This window comes from Chaetodon trifascialis, chromosome 24 (assembly GCF_039877785.1).
Source record: "Chaetodon trifascialis isolate fChaTrf1 chromosome 24, fChaTrf1.hap1, whole genome shotgun sequence".
In the NCBI taxonomy this organism is placed as follows: domain Eukaryota; kingdom Metazoa; phylum Chordata; class Actinopteri; order Chaetodontiformes; family Chaetodontidae; genus Chaetodon; species Chaetodon trifascialis.
In genome coordinates this window covers 7,988,567-8,006,589 of record NC_092079.1, presented here as the reverse complement: position 1 = coordinate 8,006,589, position 18,023 = coordinate 7,988,567, and the positions used below count along the sequence as shown (strand labels likewise).

Genomic DNA, 18,023 nt, shown 5'->3' with positions numbered 1-18,023 from the left:
TGAATGACTCAGTCATTTTCACGGTGACATTTCATGCAGCTGGATTTTCATTTATTTCAAAGTCAATGGCCCTCCTCTCAAAGGCCTTGATTTTTTTTTTTTTTTTTTTTTTAAACAGGATTTCTCAAAATCTTGAATGTCACGCCCGAGTGCTTTCAGCATACTTAGCAGCCAAACAGTCGCGCGAGGTGAAGGAGCGCATACTTCTCTCACAGAGCTCATTGAAGCGAATTGGTAAACAGGTCCCTGCCCGCCCATTGACTTTGCTGCCGTGTGGAGGAGTCAGACTGCGCCGGCGCTGCAGTCGGATCAAACCGTTGAGAGTCGGCAGTCTTGCCGCTGACATGCGCCGCTGCACTCTCCTTGACTCACTGGCAGAGTGCTCTATATGTATGGAAATGAGCCATAATCACCATAATATGTGTCCCATCTCTTGTATTTTATAATGGTGTCATTATACTTTTTCTCCTGCATGATGCCTTTTCCCCCCATCCTCCGCTCCTTTTCCACTTTGCTGTACCTTCCTCCATCTCCTCCTCCCGCCCTTCTCCTTTTCTCCCACCTTCACCGAATCCTCCTCCTATCGCTCCTTCTCATGCCATCTACCTCACTTACACTCTCACTCATCCAGATGATAGGAACAGGTGCACTATTAATTATGCTTTGAAATATATCTCCTCTGTGCTCCACTTCCTTTCCCCTTATCACTGCGAGCTTTCTGCAAATGCTTCACTACACTGCACCCCCGATCCCTAAACTCCTCTCTCTTTGGTCTTCTACAATGTTATTTATTCTTTCGCTTTGACTTTCTATACCTCCTTCATCCACGCTGCCATTTTTGCCGTCTCATATTTGCATCTTCGCAGAAGCTGAGAGCAACTCCTATTATTTTTAGGCCTGTTTTGCTGAGATTAAAACTTAATTGTGCCATTATCTTGAGATATCAAACTGTTTTCACGTGATCATGTCCTAACTATCTCATTATCTCAAGACAGCAGCTCAGTTTGTAGTGCTCGTGTTTGCTAGCCCGAGATCGCAATTGCATTACATCGTTATCTCAAGGTATCGAGCATTGTTTTCTCATGAGCACGGCTTAAATATCTCATTATTTTGAGATAACAAAGCCATGTTTTTTTGGGAGGGGGGGTGCTCCAGCTGCTTCACCCCACCGATGTTGTTTAAGAATCTATCCAAATCGGCTTAGCCTGATGAAAGCGGGTAGATTAAATCTGAGGAAATAAGTAAGAGAGAATTAACCCCATGATGCCCATAGAGGCTCTATGACAGACGTGCAGATGGGTGACAGATTCAATCATTAACAGGTTACGAGCTTCAGTGCTTCTTGTTTTAAGCAAAACACAAGTGGAAAGTAACTTTTCTCATAACATTTCCATGTCCAATTTCGAATATTTCCATTTTATGCTGCTTTATACTTTACCACAGTTCAGAGGGAAATATTGAACGTTTTACTCCACTGCATTTCATAAACAGCCGACTTTTCCGATCACATCAGAAAAGATATACTGTAACGAGTTTGGAAAATGCAGCACGCTGTCAAAGACGAAACGAGTGGTTTGCAGACTTTTCGGCTTCTGACCCCTCCACAGGTTAGAGCCCCTCATCATATTTCGAGAAAGTTCCACCAAAGACATTTCACCTCAAGGCTTCTCAGATGGTTTCATCTTAATAACTGTTGAAGGCCAGCAGAGGTCACATGATCCAGTATTTCACAAAGAAAGCAAAGATTTAGTCCAAAGTCCAAAAAAAATGAACACAAATTTGTGCTGCAAAAGTTTGATTTTCTTCTTTCTTTCTACTTCTTTCCAGCCTCGTTTTTCATCTCAGATTTTTTCTTCTGAACTTTTGCAGGGGGGCCGACCCCTCGGTTAGGAACCACAAGATGAAACCATTTAACAGTGGAGTGTACTGTAGTTAAAATTACCTGCGTCTTGGCAAGCTATGAAGGCAAAATGCTGCTTACACATCGATGCATCAGCGTTAATACTCTAATCACAATGTCTTGCACCTCACCACTGCTTTACTAATATGCATTAAAGCAACGTGTTAGTGCTAAAAATGTAACCATAACTGCTCTTGGCTTCCACAAACATGCACACTTTTTATTTTCCTGAGGTGGAATTAGACTCTCGTAATGTAGTCAGTAAGTTGACTTTCATGGCTTCAAGGATCCTGACCTTCTTATTCATTTTGAATTCTTTCTGAATGCATTGACCTTGATGATCAAGGTCGACATGAACAGTAAAAAAACAAAACAAAACAATCTATTTCTATTAGCGCTGGTGACGTAAAAGGTGACAAATTCAGTTCAATAATACATTCACATATCCAGCGCTTATGTCTTCAACTCAAACTACTCTTAATTCCTCCTCTTAAATTCTCTAATGCAGCATTTTTCTCTAAATCTGCAGCCCAGAGGCGATTCTTGGGAAGACTGAAACTGGAGAGATTTTTATGCAAAACTATTGGCTGTGTTGGCGAGGTTTCCTGAGTATCTGCAAATTAAGTTGAGTGGAAAAATGACAGGAGATACAGGCTGTTAGCCTAAAAACATCATGCAATTTGGTAAATTGGCTTACGTAAGCGTCTGTTAAGACAAATCTAAACCAGCAGTCACTTTTTTCATCTTTAATCCGACTTTAGTCCCCACCTCTTCTGCGTCTGCTCTCTTTGTACCAACTGTTGGCGAATTATGACACAAAACACTTGACTGTGCGCACTGGCAAAGCAGGTCGCTCATTAACTGATAAAACTGTTTACTTTGCAAAGCAATTGTTGGTTCAGTTCAACACAGGCTTGAATACAAATAGCCCTCCTTCCAAATTCAGGGTTCCTGCGTGGTGCCATGCAAGCATGTCTCCATATTGTGGGAAAACATTTCCGCATATCTGGAGCGATTACAGGTGCCCGCGACTCACAGCCTCGTATCGAGCTGTTTCTGTTTCCAAGACCGTGCAGCCTCCTTCTATCATGATTATGTTGTGTAGAGTAAATGGAGCACTTTTGGCTGCCCTGCCTTGGCTTCACTGCAGTGTATCTCAGAGATGCAAAGAGCAATTTACCAACATATGAAATTCACATTTCGCCCAGAGGTAGAACCGAAAGACGAGAGGAAACAAGCCTGTCGGGGCCACATAAGATTCTGTTTGACTGAGTGCTCCACACTAGGCCACTAATTGCCTGCGATTGATGAAGAAAAGCGCTTGAGGAAATGTTGAACTTGCAATGCATCATGGGTAGCTGACCTATGTTGACTAAGTCTTGTCTGTGCCTCATGGCAGTGTTGTTGTTTTGTTTTTTCTTTTTCTTTTCTGCGTAGGTGGGGGTTAGCAGAATATCTGAGGCCTGCGTGTGTGCGTCGGGATCGTGTGAATGTGTGTAACCGAGAAGAAGACGAAATTCCTCGCAAACCCTTTGTGGCGCTCGCAACAGAAAAACACTCTGATCCATCAGAGTCAAGCTGGAATCAAAAGAGTCAGTCAAAATGGCATCTAAAATAATGGCCAGACTGTGTACAGATTTTACCGCGTTTTTCCTGTTTTGAGCCACTTTAATCACTCAGCTCTAAAGTCACGAGCTGAGGTTCATTTTTGAGGGAGGATGAGGAGGGTGAGGTGTGTGTGTGTGTGAGCAGTCGAGAGCTCATGCACCTTGTTGGTGCAAATTAGCCCTCCCACTCACCTTGTTAAGTGTAGATTTTTTGAGAAAATACAAGGGGAAAAAGCATCAGTTCCTCTGCCCTCCGTCCACCTTGTTAAGTCTGAGCACATCACCCACAAGGCAGCATCTCCGAGTAGCATCCTTCATCTTCTGTGTTTATGTTTCTGAAACTGAGCGCAGTTGTGATGTGGCGGCGGTGGCGGGGGGGGGGGGGGGGGGGGGGGCGATGCAGGTGCTTGTGTTTACTTCCCTCCGGACCTCCCTCCTCCTTGTCTCCCTGCTTCCTCCCTCCTCCGGCACAGAGGAATGCAGATAAATATTGATCTTGCAAGCTTTCAGGAAGAAGAAGAAAAAAAAAAAAACAATTTATGGCAACAGAAGGAAATGAAATAGTGTCAAAGCAAAAGAAAATTACTGAGAAAGGGCAGAGTAATCCTTTAATTTAATTAAGTAAATTACAACAAAAAAACCCCTGTCTGAGTCTTTCTTCTGCCCGCTCTCTCCCTCTTTGCTCTCCCTCTCTCCCACTGGAGGGCTTTCCTGCGGTTGCTAAGCAACAGGGAAACAGTTTTTCTTTGGTTTTGCCAGTGGGTCCCGGAGGCTGGCAGGGAGAAGAGGGCACAGTGGAGGCTCTGTGGAGTCTGCCAGCAGCCGAGTGCATGCCTACAGCTGGGTCGGGTTGCCTCCCCTGTTCACAGTCATACCACCCCTGGTAGGCACCTGGGGGTTACGGCACAGTTAATGATAGCGGGTGAGCTCATGAGGCACCCCGGCCCCCCCAGCAGTAAACACGGGGTCACAGTGGAGTCAAAGTGATGAAACGGCATGACTTCCAGCCACGGGGTGGGATCAACAAGCCCCCGGGAGAAGAAAGCCCCGTCTGTGTTTTGTAGATGCCGAGTCATAAGTTGCACAGAGTTGCGTAAAGTTGCACAACTTGCCAACTGTCTAACAAACAGAAAAAAAAAAAAAAAAGAAAGAAAAATCACAAAACATATTTGACAGAAAATGATTTCACCAAGGGGTTCTTGACAGGCAGTGAAGCACCTCACAATAGAAATCCCTTTTACAATAAGTATGCTAATCAAAGCCTCCGCTGAAATGGATTCTACTTCTCTTTTATTATGTTGTTCTTTCTCTCTTCAGGTGATTGACACATTGTAATCTTGCTAATAAGCACCTCCACTGTCTGTTTCCTTCCCATTGTGTTAGTGTTACAATAGGCCAACTTGGCAGGTGCGCGTGTTTGCTGAGCGCTCAATATAGAAGCGAATCTCAGTTACCGAGCATTATCCTGAAATGCAGGCACTCCACATGCTGCGTCTCGACTGTCAGCCTCCACGAATGTCTCCCAGGGGTCAGCAGCCAATCAAACCTCGCATTACTCATTCCTTCCCTCTCCTAACCAATCATCTGGCCTGTCTCTGGTCATTAGGATGCCTCCGCAGCTGCCTGTTGCTTCTGAACCGCCGTGCCCCGTTGATGGATATTTAAAATCATTTAAATGAGAATTTATTATTTGATGATTATTAAGATTTTGAAGGCATCGGTGTTGCTTGGTGCTGCTTTGAGCTTCAGACTTAAATATTAAGAAAAAAAACGTTGAATCCAGCTCTGTTGTGTTCACTGGTTGGATGCCAGTTAGGGATCATATCCTTGTCACTGCACTCGTGATTCCTGCGCAGAGGAAGCTGGAAGCTATAGGGAAATTATATAAATCTCTGCATGTTTTACACCCACTTGGCGACGCCTGAAACGTCAAAACAAGCGGCTGTTGACAATGTGCGTGCCACATTTTGAATTCCCCAAAAAGAAAAGAAAAGGCCACAGGAATAAAAATCTGTGCCTGTCAACTGCTGCATACGATGCCTCCATTGTACAAGTCAGTGTTGAGCCATGCAGGAAGATCTATTTCCCACTTTTAAATGTAGTGTTCTAATTAGGCTTGTCAGTGGTGGTCGGTAAAATGTGTTAGCGTTGCATTTAACAGCTGTTGTGTGTGTGTGTGTGTGTGTGTGTGTGTGTGTGTGTGTGTGTGTGTGTGTGTGTGTGTGTGTGTGTGTGTGTGTGTGTGTGTGTGTGTGTGTGCGCGCGGGAGCTTTTCTGTGTGTCTATAAGTGAGCTCAGGCTGCTGTTCGATTGGATGAATATTGCATGGCCACAGAGATGGAGCTGTAGCAACAAGGGAATAAGATGTTTTTTAGAGGGCACGTGCATACAGTGATGCACACATCAGGTTGATTATCTGGCAGCATGTGATTGGCTGCCAGATTGATTGATCTGCAGGGCTATTATCTGTTTCTGTGATAACTGTGTTTCATTGACTTTTAACCCTCAATTTTATTTATTTTTTTTATTTTTCTGCAGAGCTACCATAAAAATATTCAAAAATACAAAGTGCTCACCTTGGCCCCCATCCTTCGGCCTGACTGTGCAGTTGAATTAATTTGCCTCATCAAGTGCATAATACAGAGGTAATCAGCCTGATTTTTAGTGACTTTTGAGAAGGTCAATTGATGCACGATGAGGCAGACAGATAAGTGCTGCCATGCTCTTCAGCAAGGCACTCAGCGCTCATATTATGTGTGTCTGACTCAGGTATTTTGCCAAGGTCTATCAGCTTGAACAGATGCCAAATTATTTTCTTTTTTTTAGTATAAGGTCTCCGAGGTATTCAGTCACACCTGATGGAGAGTCCCCATATGGTGCCCTTAACATGTAAGATATCAAATCAAATTAATCAGGCATGATTACTGTATTTGGATTTTAAAATGAATGGTTTTTAAGGCATGATCACTTCCTGGCTGCAGGTGTCGTGTTTGCTGGTTTCATGGCTTCTCGGGCCTTAAAGAGCAGCGGAGAGACTAATCAGATGAGAAGTGCAATCACTGTATGTCCAGAGTTTTCATGAGCCTGACATTTAAAAATGCAAATAACATGCTCCGTGCACAGAAAATGAAGGGAATGCATTATTGGCTTGAGTGTTTTCATTGAGTCAGACTCATGGCTGAAAAAAATGCAGAGCTGGAGGCACAGATGTGGATTTCAGGGATGGAGAAAAACTCACCAAAAACTCTTTAGCTTAATGATGGGAGCCATATGACAATCATTGTTGATCTTCAGGGTTATATTTCAATTTACGAAATCAAATTATCCACAGTGGACAGTTGAAATGTGTAGCCTTACACTACATAATAAAATATACTCCTCTCTGTTTTTCCCATGCAGTCCATCAGAGAAGTGACCGGCTACGTGTTGGTGGGTCTCAACCAGTTTGACTACCTGCCGCTAGAGAACCTGCGGATCATCCGAGGCACCAAACTGTACGAGGGTCGCTACTCTCTGGCCATCTTCCTCAACTACAGGCGGGACGGGTACTACGGCCTGAGGCAGCTGGGCCTGCGCAACCTCACAGGTCAGAATGATTGCAGCAGCACATCTAATGGCATGCTGCATGATCTGAGTGAAACTCCTCTGTCGCTTGTTCTTTTGTTTCAGTTCCACTCCTCGGAGCTAAATTAAGCAAATAAATCAGATTAAAGCACTATTTTGATGCTTCAAAGCACCACCAAATCACATATATTTTAGGATAATTGTGAAAAATCATTGGAGAAAAAAGTTGTTTTTTCTTTTTTCAACATAAACTCAGATGAATTACAGCAGCTTTTGGTGATTTAGGGACACATTTCAGCATCCTGCAAAATACATTGCCATTGCCTGCACTATAAATGCCTGTGTTTGACTTGTTTTTACACCCACATGTACAGATTTAATAGGGCTTTTTTAATTAAGTCACAAAATTGGAACTCAACTTTTGAAGCTTGTATCTGCCACCCTGGCAAATTAATCGTCTGGGTTGCTGTATAGAGGGATCAAATATCTGTGAAAAGTCCCATTTTCCCATTAATTACATTTTTGTTTACTCACTCAAAATTAGGCTTCTTTTCATGGAGCAAATTTTTGGAAGTGGTTGTGTGTTATGTTTTATGGAACAGCTGTTCTTCTTTCTTCATCATGTGAGAGGGCATAAGCTAAAAGTGGACTGCGTTTGTAAAGGGTAGCTTTTTTCTGAGTTAGCGTTATCTCAGTGGCAGATTCAAGTCGTGACCTCGGCATCAGTTCATCTTTGCCATTTTGGTGTTACCCAGCGGTGGAGTGACCTTCCGACTCTCGTCAGAAAAACAGAAGCACTATCTTATATTCTAAAATAATCTTTTTAAATCAACTGCTTCACCGTCCTCCTGCTGACTGTCCTTTTGCTGCTCTCCAAATAGCCTCTTTCCTCATTAGCTGTATAAATCCCACATGTAATTCTGACAGACTGAGCTGCTGCTTGCTTTTTTCAGCACATCAGGAGCCAGGTGTTGCCTTTTTCTCTTTGGAGTTAGCATTAGCATCGCTCCGGGAGAGAAACTCTAGCCGTCGTAGGAGAAGCGCTGGCTGAGGGACAACTGTCACATGCAATCTGAGCAAAAGCAGTGGAGCTCAGTCGTCAGCTCAGTCCTCTTACTTTTACAGCACCCTTTTTTTTTGCTGTATTTAATGCCATGCTGTCTAGAGTGACAGGGACGATGGTAAACAGAGAGAAGCTATGATACGGGATCAAGGTCAGGAATGAAAATACAAGCGTTCCAAGAAAAGATGACAGTGTCCAAGGCTGTATGAGACAGTGCCAGCACTTGAGGGGATGTGCTCAATGTTTGAACATGAAGTACAGTACAGTGTGTCAAACATGTTGAAAGAATACGCCTTTTCGAGTCTCTACACGGCATTTACTGCCTCTTTCATCTTGTCGGATTTCGGAGGAAATTTGCTGGATTTCTTCATGGCAGAAAAACAGGAACACTGTTCTTCCAGCACAAATGGAGCTGAATCTTTTGGAGCATCTCGCAGTGGCTAAAGGAAAAAAATCATGTCCAACACGTATGTCTTCTAAAGTACAGCCAAAGAACAAAGACAAATGCACGAGAAGCTGCCAATCCTGCAAATCTGTTCAAGGTATCATCAGTATTTTTTATCGGCCCGTAATGATTTGGAAATAAGGTTAGTTTTATGGCATGGTTTTGCAGAGGAGATGCCTGAAACAAGGAAAATGTATAAAACCGGGCTCAATTCCACCATGGACCAAGCACGTAGGATGTGCCCTAAACTGCCAAGCCACCAGGACGCCTCTGCTGCATCCCCCTTTGTTGTATTTTGCCCGAGGCTTCTTCTCTGGCATCGATCTGCCCGCTTTACACTGCGCTCCTGTGGGCATTGCAGTTTATCCTGCATCCATCCTGCGTTCCTACTGCAGTGTCAGATGTTTCAAGGAGGAGCCAAATTAAGTTAAGTGTAAGACTCAAGTCGCCCTGAACCAACCTTTTTTGGGGAAGGGCCACAAATACTGCAGATGTTCAAGGAGCATGATACAATCTCGGATGTCGATACATTGATGAGAAAATCCATCAGTGTTGAGAAAGTTGGACAGCAGAAATTCATCTCAGGCTCTCATGCCGTTGACTTTGCCCTAGTGTTTGCATGATTGATGCTGGGGGATCAAACAGTGATCCATATTAAAGCACATGACAGATTTAGTGTAATAAGCAGCGTTTTATGGAGTCTGAACACAGTGATAAAGGACTCCTGAGAGTTTTAAGGGCATGCTGACACCATAAGCTGGTAAAGCAGAAGGGCGCCTTCCATTCTGACCACCCCTTCGAAGAAAGGGAGGCCTAAGTGGACCTTTAATCCCTGTCTGACTCATGAGTGGAGTTTTTCTTTCAACAATGGACATCTCATGACTTTCTCTTGTCAACACAGCTTTTTTTCTCCAAACCAAAGACAGATAACAGACTACAAATAGCTTGAAAGGATCATAAAGTATGTGCAGAATGTGACCCTCGTCGGCAAGGTTGTGCTTTATTTTAGTTCTTCCGTTTTATTTCTGGAGAGGTGTGCTCACCTTCACTCCAGACTTGTTTCCCCCGAGGTGAAAATGTTGCGTGATCGGTGTCCTCCATAAGATTCCAGGAATGAGACAGTGATTCACAGAGGTGCTGTTTTCTGCCTTCTCGGATGACCAGACAACATGCAGTAAATTTTGCGAGAAGATCAGGATGTTTTTCTTTATGTAACTGGAAAAGCACAGTGGAAAATGCGAGTGAGGTATCTTCAAATGATCCTTTCCGGGTGCAGTAAGGTATTCCTTGCATTATTTATGTCCGCAATGCATAATCTGCATCTCCGAATTTCTCTTATTTTCGTGAAACTTTTGCAGACAGTGTTGATCCTCTGAGGCAGAATTTACCTCAGCTTCACCGCTGTGATTAAGGCTCTCCACCGGCCCCCTGCCTGTCTGGCTGGCACCTCACACATCTCCTGTTTTAGCACATACACGGGATGGGTGCCTCACATCACTGGCCTTTAGCCCATACCGTCTGATCCCAGTGCACCCCAGTGCTGCAATTAAGCCAGATCCAACCATGCATATGGATCAGTGCTGTTCCTCCTGATTCCCTCCACTTCTCTGCCTGGGACGAGACAGAATATACAGTGAACTCAGCTCACCATTTGGCCAGCAGATTATTCTCCCTTCATCATAATGATGTGGAAGCCACATGCACATTTGCTTAAATTCATGTATGATGAAATGTACTTATTTGTAATTCATTTCGCAGCCTACCACCATATCTAGAAGGGTTGTACAGTATGTGCCCGGGTGAGAATACGTTCAGTAGTTCTCGCAATGCATTAAACAACAGCTTCAGTGCTGCTTTATCCCTCCGTGCATTCACTACACAGTGGGAGTCCACAGAAAGCGTGGAATTCAATTTGGCTGTGGTACACAGTGCAGTACAGTCAGTACACATACAGCTGTGCAGTCTTTATAGTAATATCTGTTGAAGAAGCTCCTCTGATATCACCCTGTGATGCTCCTGCAGCTCCTTGCAAGCCCTAATAATAACCTATAACACACACACACGCTCAACACATGCATCGACAGCCGCATGAACTGTCTGCATACATATAGCATGGTTCGCTAGACACTGCAGTGCTAATTACTCTGTGCTGCACAGCAGTGGTGATAATAACCGCTGTGAGACTCTCAGAGCTGATGAGGTGGCGTCTATGAAATGGTTTTCAGATCCAGAGTCCCCTCTCTTCCTTTGCTTAAGTTTTACTATGTTTGTGAGCTTTTTTTTTTTTTTTTTCTATCCTGTGAAATTGCCCATTTGGATGGGGGCCAAATGGCTCAGCAAGCCCCAAAGAGAGCTCTGACTCCAACTTTCCATCTGGCAGCAATGCCCCACAACCCCTCCCCGTGCCCGTGTGCAGAAAGCAAAGCACCAGTTCTTGCCATCCCCTTTCTTCCTCCTATAACCTCTCTGCCTTCCTCACCTGCTTCACTTTTCTTAAGGCTCACTGGGACTGCAGTGACACTGCTGTGGCTTCACAACCAGGAAGCAACCTAAGCATCCCCTAATTTAAGGCTAATGATTTACCGCCGCTGTCTCGCTAATTGCAGTGTTTTTGTGAGTATTTTGAATGCATTTAGGCCAAATTATCAACAGCAGTTGCTGCTGAGATGAATTGATTAATAGACTTCATTATAATTAACCCCATGTGCATCTTCATTTTTTAGAGCATGACTATTGATTTGCCGGCTCGCAAGCTTTCTAAGCAGTTTCTTGTTTTCACATTGACTGTGCTCGGCTAAATTAGCGAAACAAATGGAGACCTTTCTTCGGGATTAAGGAGATTTACAAAGTGATGATCGGAGGGATTCAAAAGGACTTTGACCAGATCACACTGATCTCTACAGCAGTGTCAAGGCATGTATTATAGATTAGATTTAATTTTAGGAGAATCAGAAATGAAAAAAAAAAGTCTAACCCAATTTTGATTTCTCAGCTGCTGAGAATTACCAATTTTGTCTTTTCTTAAGTGTTAGTTTCAGAAGTGTCATAAAGGCTGAATTTGATCTGTACAGTAAATCCCCTCAGTGGAGAGTATGAGGATCCAGCACATCAAAGATATTATACCCTCTGCTTATTTCAAAAAAGGGCACACACCTAAAAGGAGAATCTTCCAGCGCTGCGGCTCACACGAAGACAGCTGACTGATGTTGCCTCTTTATGCATCCATGCTTGCCTCCGTTTTCAACTTTTTCCCACCTGACGTTCATCTCAAATTAGCACTTAAGAGGGATCCGGCTTTATTTATATACATTTCACTCAGGTTTGAGGAAAAAGTCCCTCCTTGTAAAAAAGAAATGGGGGCAAAGGAACCATGGTAATTGTGTTTGGAATATGTACTTAAAAAAAAGTACTTGCAAGCCCTCTTTATTTAACATAAAGCTTATGGTGTGATCTCCAAAAAGTGGTGTAATTACAGAAAGATCAAATAGAGCAAAAGCGGCTAATGCTAATACCCACTCTCACTCCGGACTGCTATGAGGAAGAAGAAGAGTAGAGGGATGGGGCTCATTAATAATGAATTCAGTGTCATCATTAAGGCGCCAAATGATTAAAACATATCTCCCAGCTTCAAACGCTGCTTTGCTAGCCCAGAAAATGCTGCAGTCGTGGATGTGCAAAGCAAGCGAGCCCTTCAGTGTGCTTGTGAAATAAAGTTTTGCTTTTTTTTCTTTCATCTTTACTCCCCTTTTGGGGGGAGTGTTGAAACACTACAGCACAAGTATTACCTTTTGTAAAAAAAGAAAAGAAAAGAAACACTCAGTGTTATGTAATGCAATGCAACCCACAGATCTGCACAGATGGTTCTTAGATATGAACTTTCATGCCAAGCCAGGTTGGAAATCATCTTCGCTGCACATGCCTCTCAGCTGTGTTATCACCTGGAGGAAATACAGCCCGGCCAAAAGAACCACAACAACCCGCCGCCTGTTGCTGCTTAGTGTCTCCTCTGAAGAGCAGATAAGATAACACAGCAAAGCACATCTCATTGAAAAAAAGGTGGCATTCATTGACATGCAGATGCACAATAGGGTGCCGTGTCTGACTTTATTTTCTCATCTCTTTATTTCCCCTTTTTTTCACCCTATTGCACCCAGAAGTCATTGTAATGCCACACCCGGGCTCGGTTTTATCAGTGTTGTGCTGTCAGACACTGCGCTGCCGTTGGTGTGTTTTGTTTAAATCCTTTGACAAGAAGACCCAGGGGGCTTGGGGTTTGTCTCCATCAGTGGCTGTGGCATGTCTGGAAGGAGGGCAAAATGATCTCTAATGGAATGGTAATAGTCCCCCAGGGCAGAGTGTCCACTGCCCTGTGCACCATTCTTTGATGTTAAGGTTCACTTCCACCAGCCGACGCGCTGCGTTTTGTAGGTCAGTATCAGCGGACCCTGGCTAAGTGAACTGTGAACTGCGAACACACCTGACAGAACCCCCTGTGTGTGCTAATGGTCTGTAATCCATAATACTGTTGAACATAGCAGGTGAAAAACCTCCCAACTTCCCAGTCCTGTGGTAAATGTCAAATCATGTCTTTAGGGAGATTGCATGGGTCAGCTTAGAGGCCTACCAGTAACGTTATAAGTAAATGGGAAGCAGTTCTAACAATATTGTAGATTACAGAGCAGTGACCATAATAATATCCCCTGGGGAATTTCAAACTGAACCTGCAGGTGGATGGTTGATAGAGGAGAAATGCTTCATGAACTGTGGTTACAGCTGTCTTTTCAGGTAGCGCAGCATTGGTGGCTTCAATACAAAGCAGGGCAGCACACTCAAACTGTCTCCTTGAAACAGCTCAAGCCCTGTGATTTCATCATGTCATGCTCCAGACTAAATGTACGGTTTAGGGTGAAGGGCAGGAGGTTAGGATGTGGAAGTTAGAGAAAGGCGAAGCAATTGTTCCGCCTGAAAAGCTAATTTCACGATAAGAAGTACCCAAGCCTTTAATGGCACAAGCTTGAAATATTGGCAGCTCAAATATTTATAAAATATATGAATATATTCATGCATATATCGTAAATGTGGATATACAAAGTGGAATAATTTTGAGGAAAAAAAGGCTGGAAAATTATGGAATGAAAGAATTACATTACAAAAACAACAGTAGGCCTCCTGTCTAATTAAGCTCAAACTACCAAGTTCTGTGGAGAGTGAAAGTGGTGGGTGGTGAGGCTGAATGAGTCAGCGTTTCCACCCCACCAGCCCTTGGAAATCCCACCTAATCAAACCAAATAACCGCGACTTCATCAAACTTGCTCATTAGAGCTGAATTCATTTAATCGGGAGATTAGAATTACTTGTGACCAGATTCTTGTGTTCCCCTCTTTAAATGATCTGAGCCACAAGCTGTAAGCACCGTTTTGGTCTTTAATAGAGCAAAACTTCAACTTGTGTTATTCGGGCCAAAACCAACTAGCCTCTGATGTTTTCAGGCACATCACAGGACATCACTGCTCTGTCGAACCCTCTCTCCTTGATGGAAAGATTATATGTTTATCTGCAGTTTGAGGGAATTGCTTGACCACAATTGGTTGTGAAACCCTTCTTAAAACACATTTGATAACTCCAAAACTGCGATGTCATGAAGCTAAAAGCAAGGCTGACACTCTGACAGTGTAATTAGATTCAAAGCGGCTGCTTGTTTGTGTGGCCATGAGGCACATGCTACCCTCCCGACATTGCAACATATTTGTATGCTTCAAGGAAAATGAAAGGTGTGTGCTTTGCACCGCGTCTGTCTGCATTCTCTCTCCAGGCGTCTGCGAGCTGTTTGACTTTGCCGAGCTTTTAATGACATTTTTTTCTTAAGCGCCCCGCCTCAGTCCGAGCCCCTCTCGAGATCGGTCTTGTAACCCCCACTCCAAACTCCAAATCCATTAGAGTGTCTGAGCGCAGCCAATCATTACGGCTGATGAATATGTCCGTCCACAGCGACTCTTGAAGAAGTCATGAGGTAGAGTCGGGAAAAGGGAGGAGTGGAGTCATGCTGGACTGGCTCACAGAACCTCACACTAAATATACTGTAGAACCAGATGGAGGCAATTTACTGGTCATAGCTGATTTGCTGGTGTGTGTGTGTGTCGGTGTCTCCTAAATTACCCAAGCGGAGGGATGAGTGCTGCAGCTCCGTGCCAGCAAATGACAAATTGCCCATTTAGCCCATTGTAGGTGTCAATTTTAATGCAGCGGGTTAGCGCTGTTTTCGACACTTCTTAAGCATGAAACTATGCAATGAGTCGGATTTGAATTACAAAATGTGGCAGACTAGCAGCTTGTGTGTATATGCTTGTGCACTGCAGGTGTCAAAGTACACACATATTTTGGGTCCATAGAGCAGGGTTCCTCAACTACATTTGTCCGAGGGCCAGACTTTAAAATACACAAAAAAATTATATTTAGGCGTAATAGCCCATATCAGTGCGAACAGACTCCTAAAAGACACGTAAATCCATAACGAAAACTAGACGCTGAACTAGAAAATGCTGTCAAACTTCTGCCAAAGAGGAAGTCAGCGCTCAATACAAACCCCACAGTTCAACTACCAATGATTGCATCCCGATCTAAACAAAAAACTTGGCTAGCTAATCGATGATCACTCTCAGGACAGCCTGTTATGCTGGTGAGTGATGCTTGATGTGCACGTTTTCTGAATTCACTGATATTCTGCGGGCTGCATGGGAAGCTTTGGCGGACCGGATGTGGCCTGCGGGCTGCCAGTTACCTCCAGGAAGAGTGGACATTTAATAATAGCCCACATTTCAAGTTATGAGCAAAGCTGCTCAGCAGTTTTACTGTCTTGATGGCTCCCCCATGGTCCATTCATAGCACCCTCTAAATTTTAGTTTGATGTTCCAAGCTTGGGCAATTGTACCAAAACACTATTTCTAGCACAATAACAGAGCAGAGAGTGGACCGACTGTCGAGGTAACCCCACTGTAAAACAACTTGTCACTGCTGTTGTCGAAAAACAACATGGGGCAGCAATTCTGGGGTTGTTTGTACTTTGAGACTGGACCTGGCAATTTATTTGATGAGTGAGTTGCTTGACCTCAGGGTCACTGAGACCTATTAAAAGCTCAGTATAAAACTTCAGAAACTCCATGACTGATAGAAGTTCTCTTTTTTCCTTTTTGCACAACTGTGGCTTTTTCAAAGCTGCCCAGTTTCCTAACAATAACAAAAATGAAATTTCAAGTGCTTGTAAACTACATTTTGTTTAATTCTTAACTGATAATAGCTGAGAATAGTGAATAGATTCTCAACTAATCCCCCCGCCATCACATTCCCACACATCATTGTCGATCATTGACGACCGCTGCCGTTTGTTACCTTGATTAGCATTCAGCAGCGCTCCCGTCTCTTTGGCTGGCTCTTTTGTTTGCCTGCGCTGATTGGAGGGCCTCTGGTTAATTTAGATGCAGGGAAGCGGTGACAGAAGAGGGCTTATTAGGGCTGTGAGCCCATCCCGCCTTAAGTGCAGAGTCTCCAGTTCCATTTTCATTTGCCTCCATTATTGAATTTGCTGGCTTCTCATTCGCCCTGATTGCATTTTGTGTCACCTCTAAAAAAAAAATGTACAAAAATCGGCCTTCCTTAGAGGCACAGTGACAATCGGAGGGGAGACTTACATTATGATAGCAATGAGACAGGCAAAAGTTTAGAGATTGATGCTCGAATACATGTTTTAATCCCTTTATTTTAACTTTGAAGGTTTTCTTTATTTACTATGTTGGAGCCAAACGTCTGTGTAAATTTTCCTTATCATAATTGTTGTGTAACCTGCATGCCTGTGGCTGTGTTTTGGTAAGAGAAGGAAGGAGAGTGAGTGTTTATGTCTGCGTGTGTGTTTATAAGAGAGGGAGCATGATGGGTGGAGCAAGAGTGGGTGGAGGAAAAGAGGAAGAGTGATGGCAGGGATTCATTTAGCATCCGTTGAAGCTTTAGAAGTTAAAAAAAAAAAAAACAGTGTCATCTCCGCCTCCACCTTTGAGCTGCCTCCTCCAGCACCTACATAATCTCCTAATGTGAAGCGTTTTTCATAAGGATTCATCGCAAAACAATATCATTCGAGACTGCGAAATTTAATCAGGGGCTTTAAAACACAATTATGGTTATCAGGGATGACGCGGCAGCAGCGCTCCGGATCGTGGGAGAGGAGGTGGAGGGGGGTTGGAGGGGACCTCCCCCGCACTGTCTGCGCCCTAACGCTCCTCTCCCATTTGTCACTGAGCACAATATCTCTTTGGCTGGCAGAGCTAATAATGGAGAAGTGGGGAAACGGGACTCTGGAGACCCACCTCCGCCTTTCCGTGAAGATCAGATAAGTTCTCCTCAAGTCAGAGGCCCCGAGCCACTGTGGATCTGCTTGTAAGGACTGTATCATTTATAAAACGTAGCGCACCCCTTTGACAGCTTTTTAGGCGCGTGAATAATGCAGCTCTTTATAAAAATGAGCAACTGCAGGACTAAGGTGTGTCTCCAACCGGAAAGAAGCACCACACTACCCACTTTGCACTCTGAAAAGTTCATTTCATTTTGGTCACTCGCAGCACCAAACCCCCGTTTTGCTGATGCTTTGCCTTTTTCGTGCCTCGAGGCAAACCAGTTGCCATTTTCTGTCTCTATTATCTTGGCGATCTGCAGCCATTTATCTACCAGCGGCTTGTTTGCAGTCTGGAGACTTAACAGTTATTCATGGGATTTGAGAAGTCGTTTTCACTTAAGCAGCTACTTTCTCAACAGCTTCTGTTTTTTTTTTTTTTTTTTTTTTCTCCTCTTTAGAGTAAACATGCTTGGAGGCATTGTACATTGGAGTGCTTCACAATTAAACACAGAGGGTTTCCTCAGGGATTGACTGCTTGTTTTCCAGTCATGTTTTCACCGTAAATTGTTGGGTTTCTCCATCTCACTGTAAATTGGCCGAGCGGAGAAATCCGCAACTAAATTTCAATTACGGCGAGTTTTTATTTTGGCCTGATTTAGCAGGAACAACCACACGCGCCCGCCGTCCCCGGCGCACCCACAGCACCACTGAACAATCCCGTTCATGCACACACAAACTTCCTCTCCTCATTCAGAATTCCCACTTGCAACACTTGTATGTGTCTCTTTTTCTTGTCTTTTTTTTTAACAGGACGTCTCTTTGTTCTCTTTCTTCTCGAGCGCAGTCCATTCAAGACAGCGTAATGTGGGCATTCCAGCCATAAGATGAAAGAGACTTTTACACTAGTGTGGGGAACTCAGCTCTTTATTGTTCCCCCGGTTCGACTGATCCCGTTGCAGCGCTCTCTCATTGCCTCGTACGTGTGTGTGAAGTTCAAAGTGCTTTGTGAATACTTCAGGACGGATGCGGGTTGTCTTAGAGTAAGGCAGCTTGAGTGGAGTTCT

The 18,023-nt window shown here is 43.9% G+C and overlaps 1 protein-coding gene across 2 annotated transcripts in view; it reads left to right on the top strand.

Moving 5' to 3' along the window:
* Positions 1–18,023, top strand: part of LOC139352082 (receptor tyrosine-protein kinase erbB-4-like) — a 223,706-nt gene that overhangs the window by 133,942 nt on the left and 71,741 nt on the right. For both annotated transcript variants that reach the window (XM_070994128.1, XM_070994129.1), the window contains exon 3: positions 6,907–7,093. In XM_070994128.1, coding sequence (XP_070850229.1) covers positions 6,907–7,093 — 187 coding nt within the window. The remainder of the gene's footprint in view (positions 1–6,906; positions 7,094–18,023) is intronic.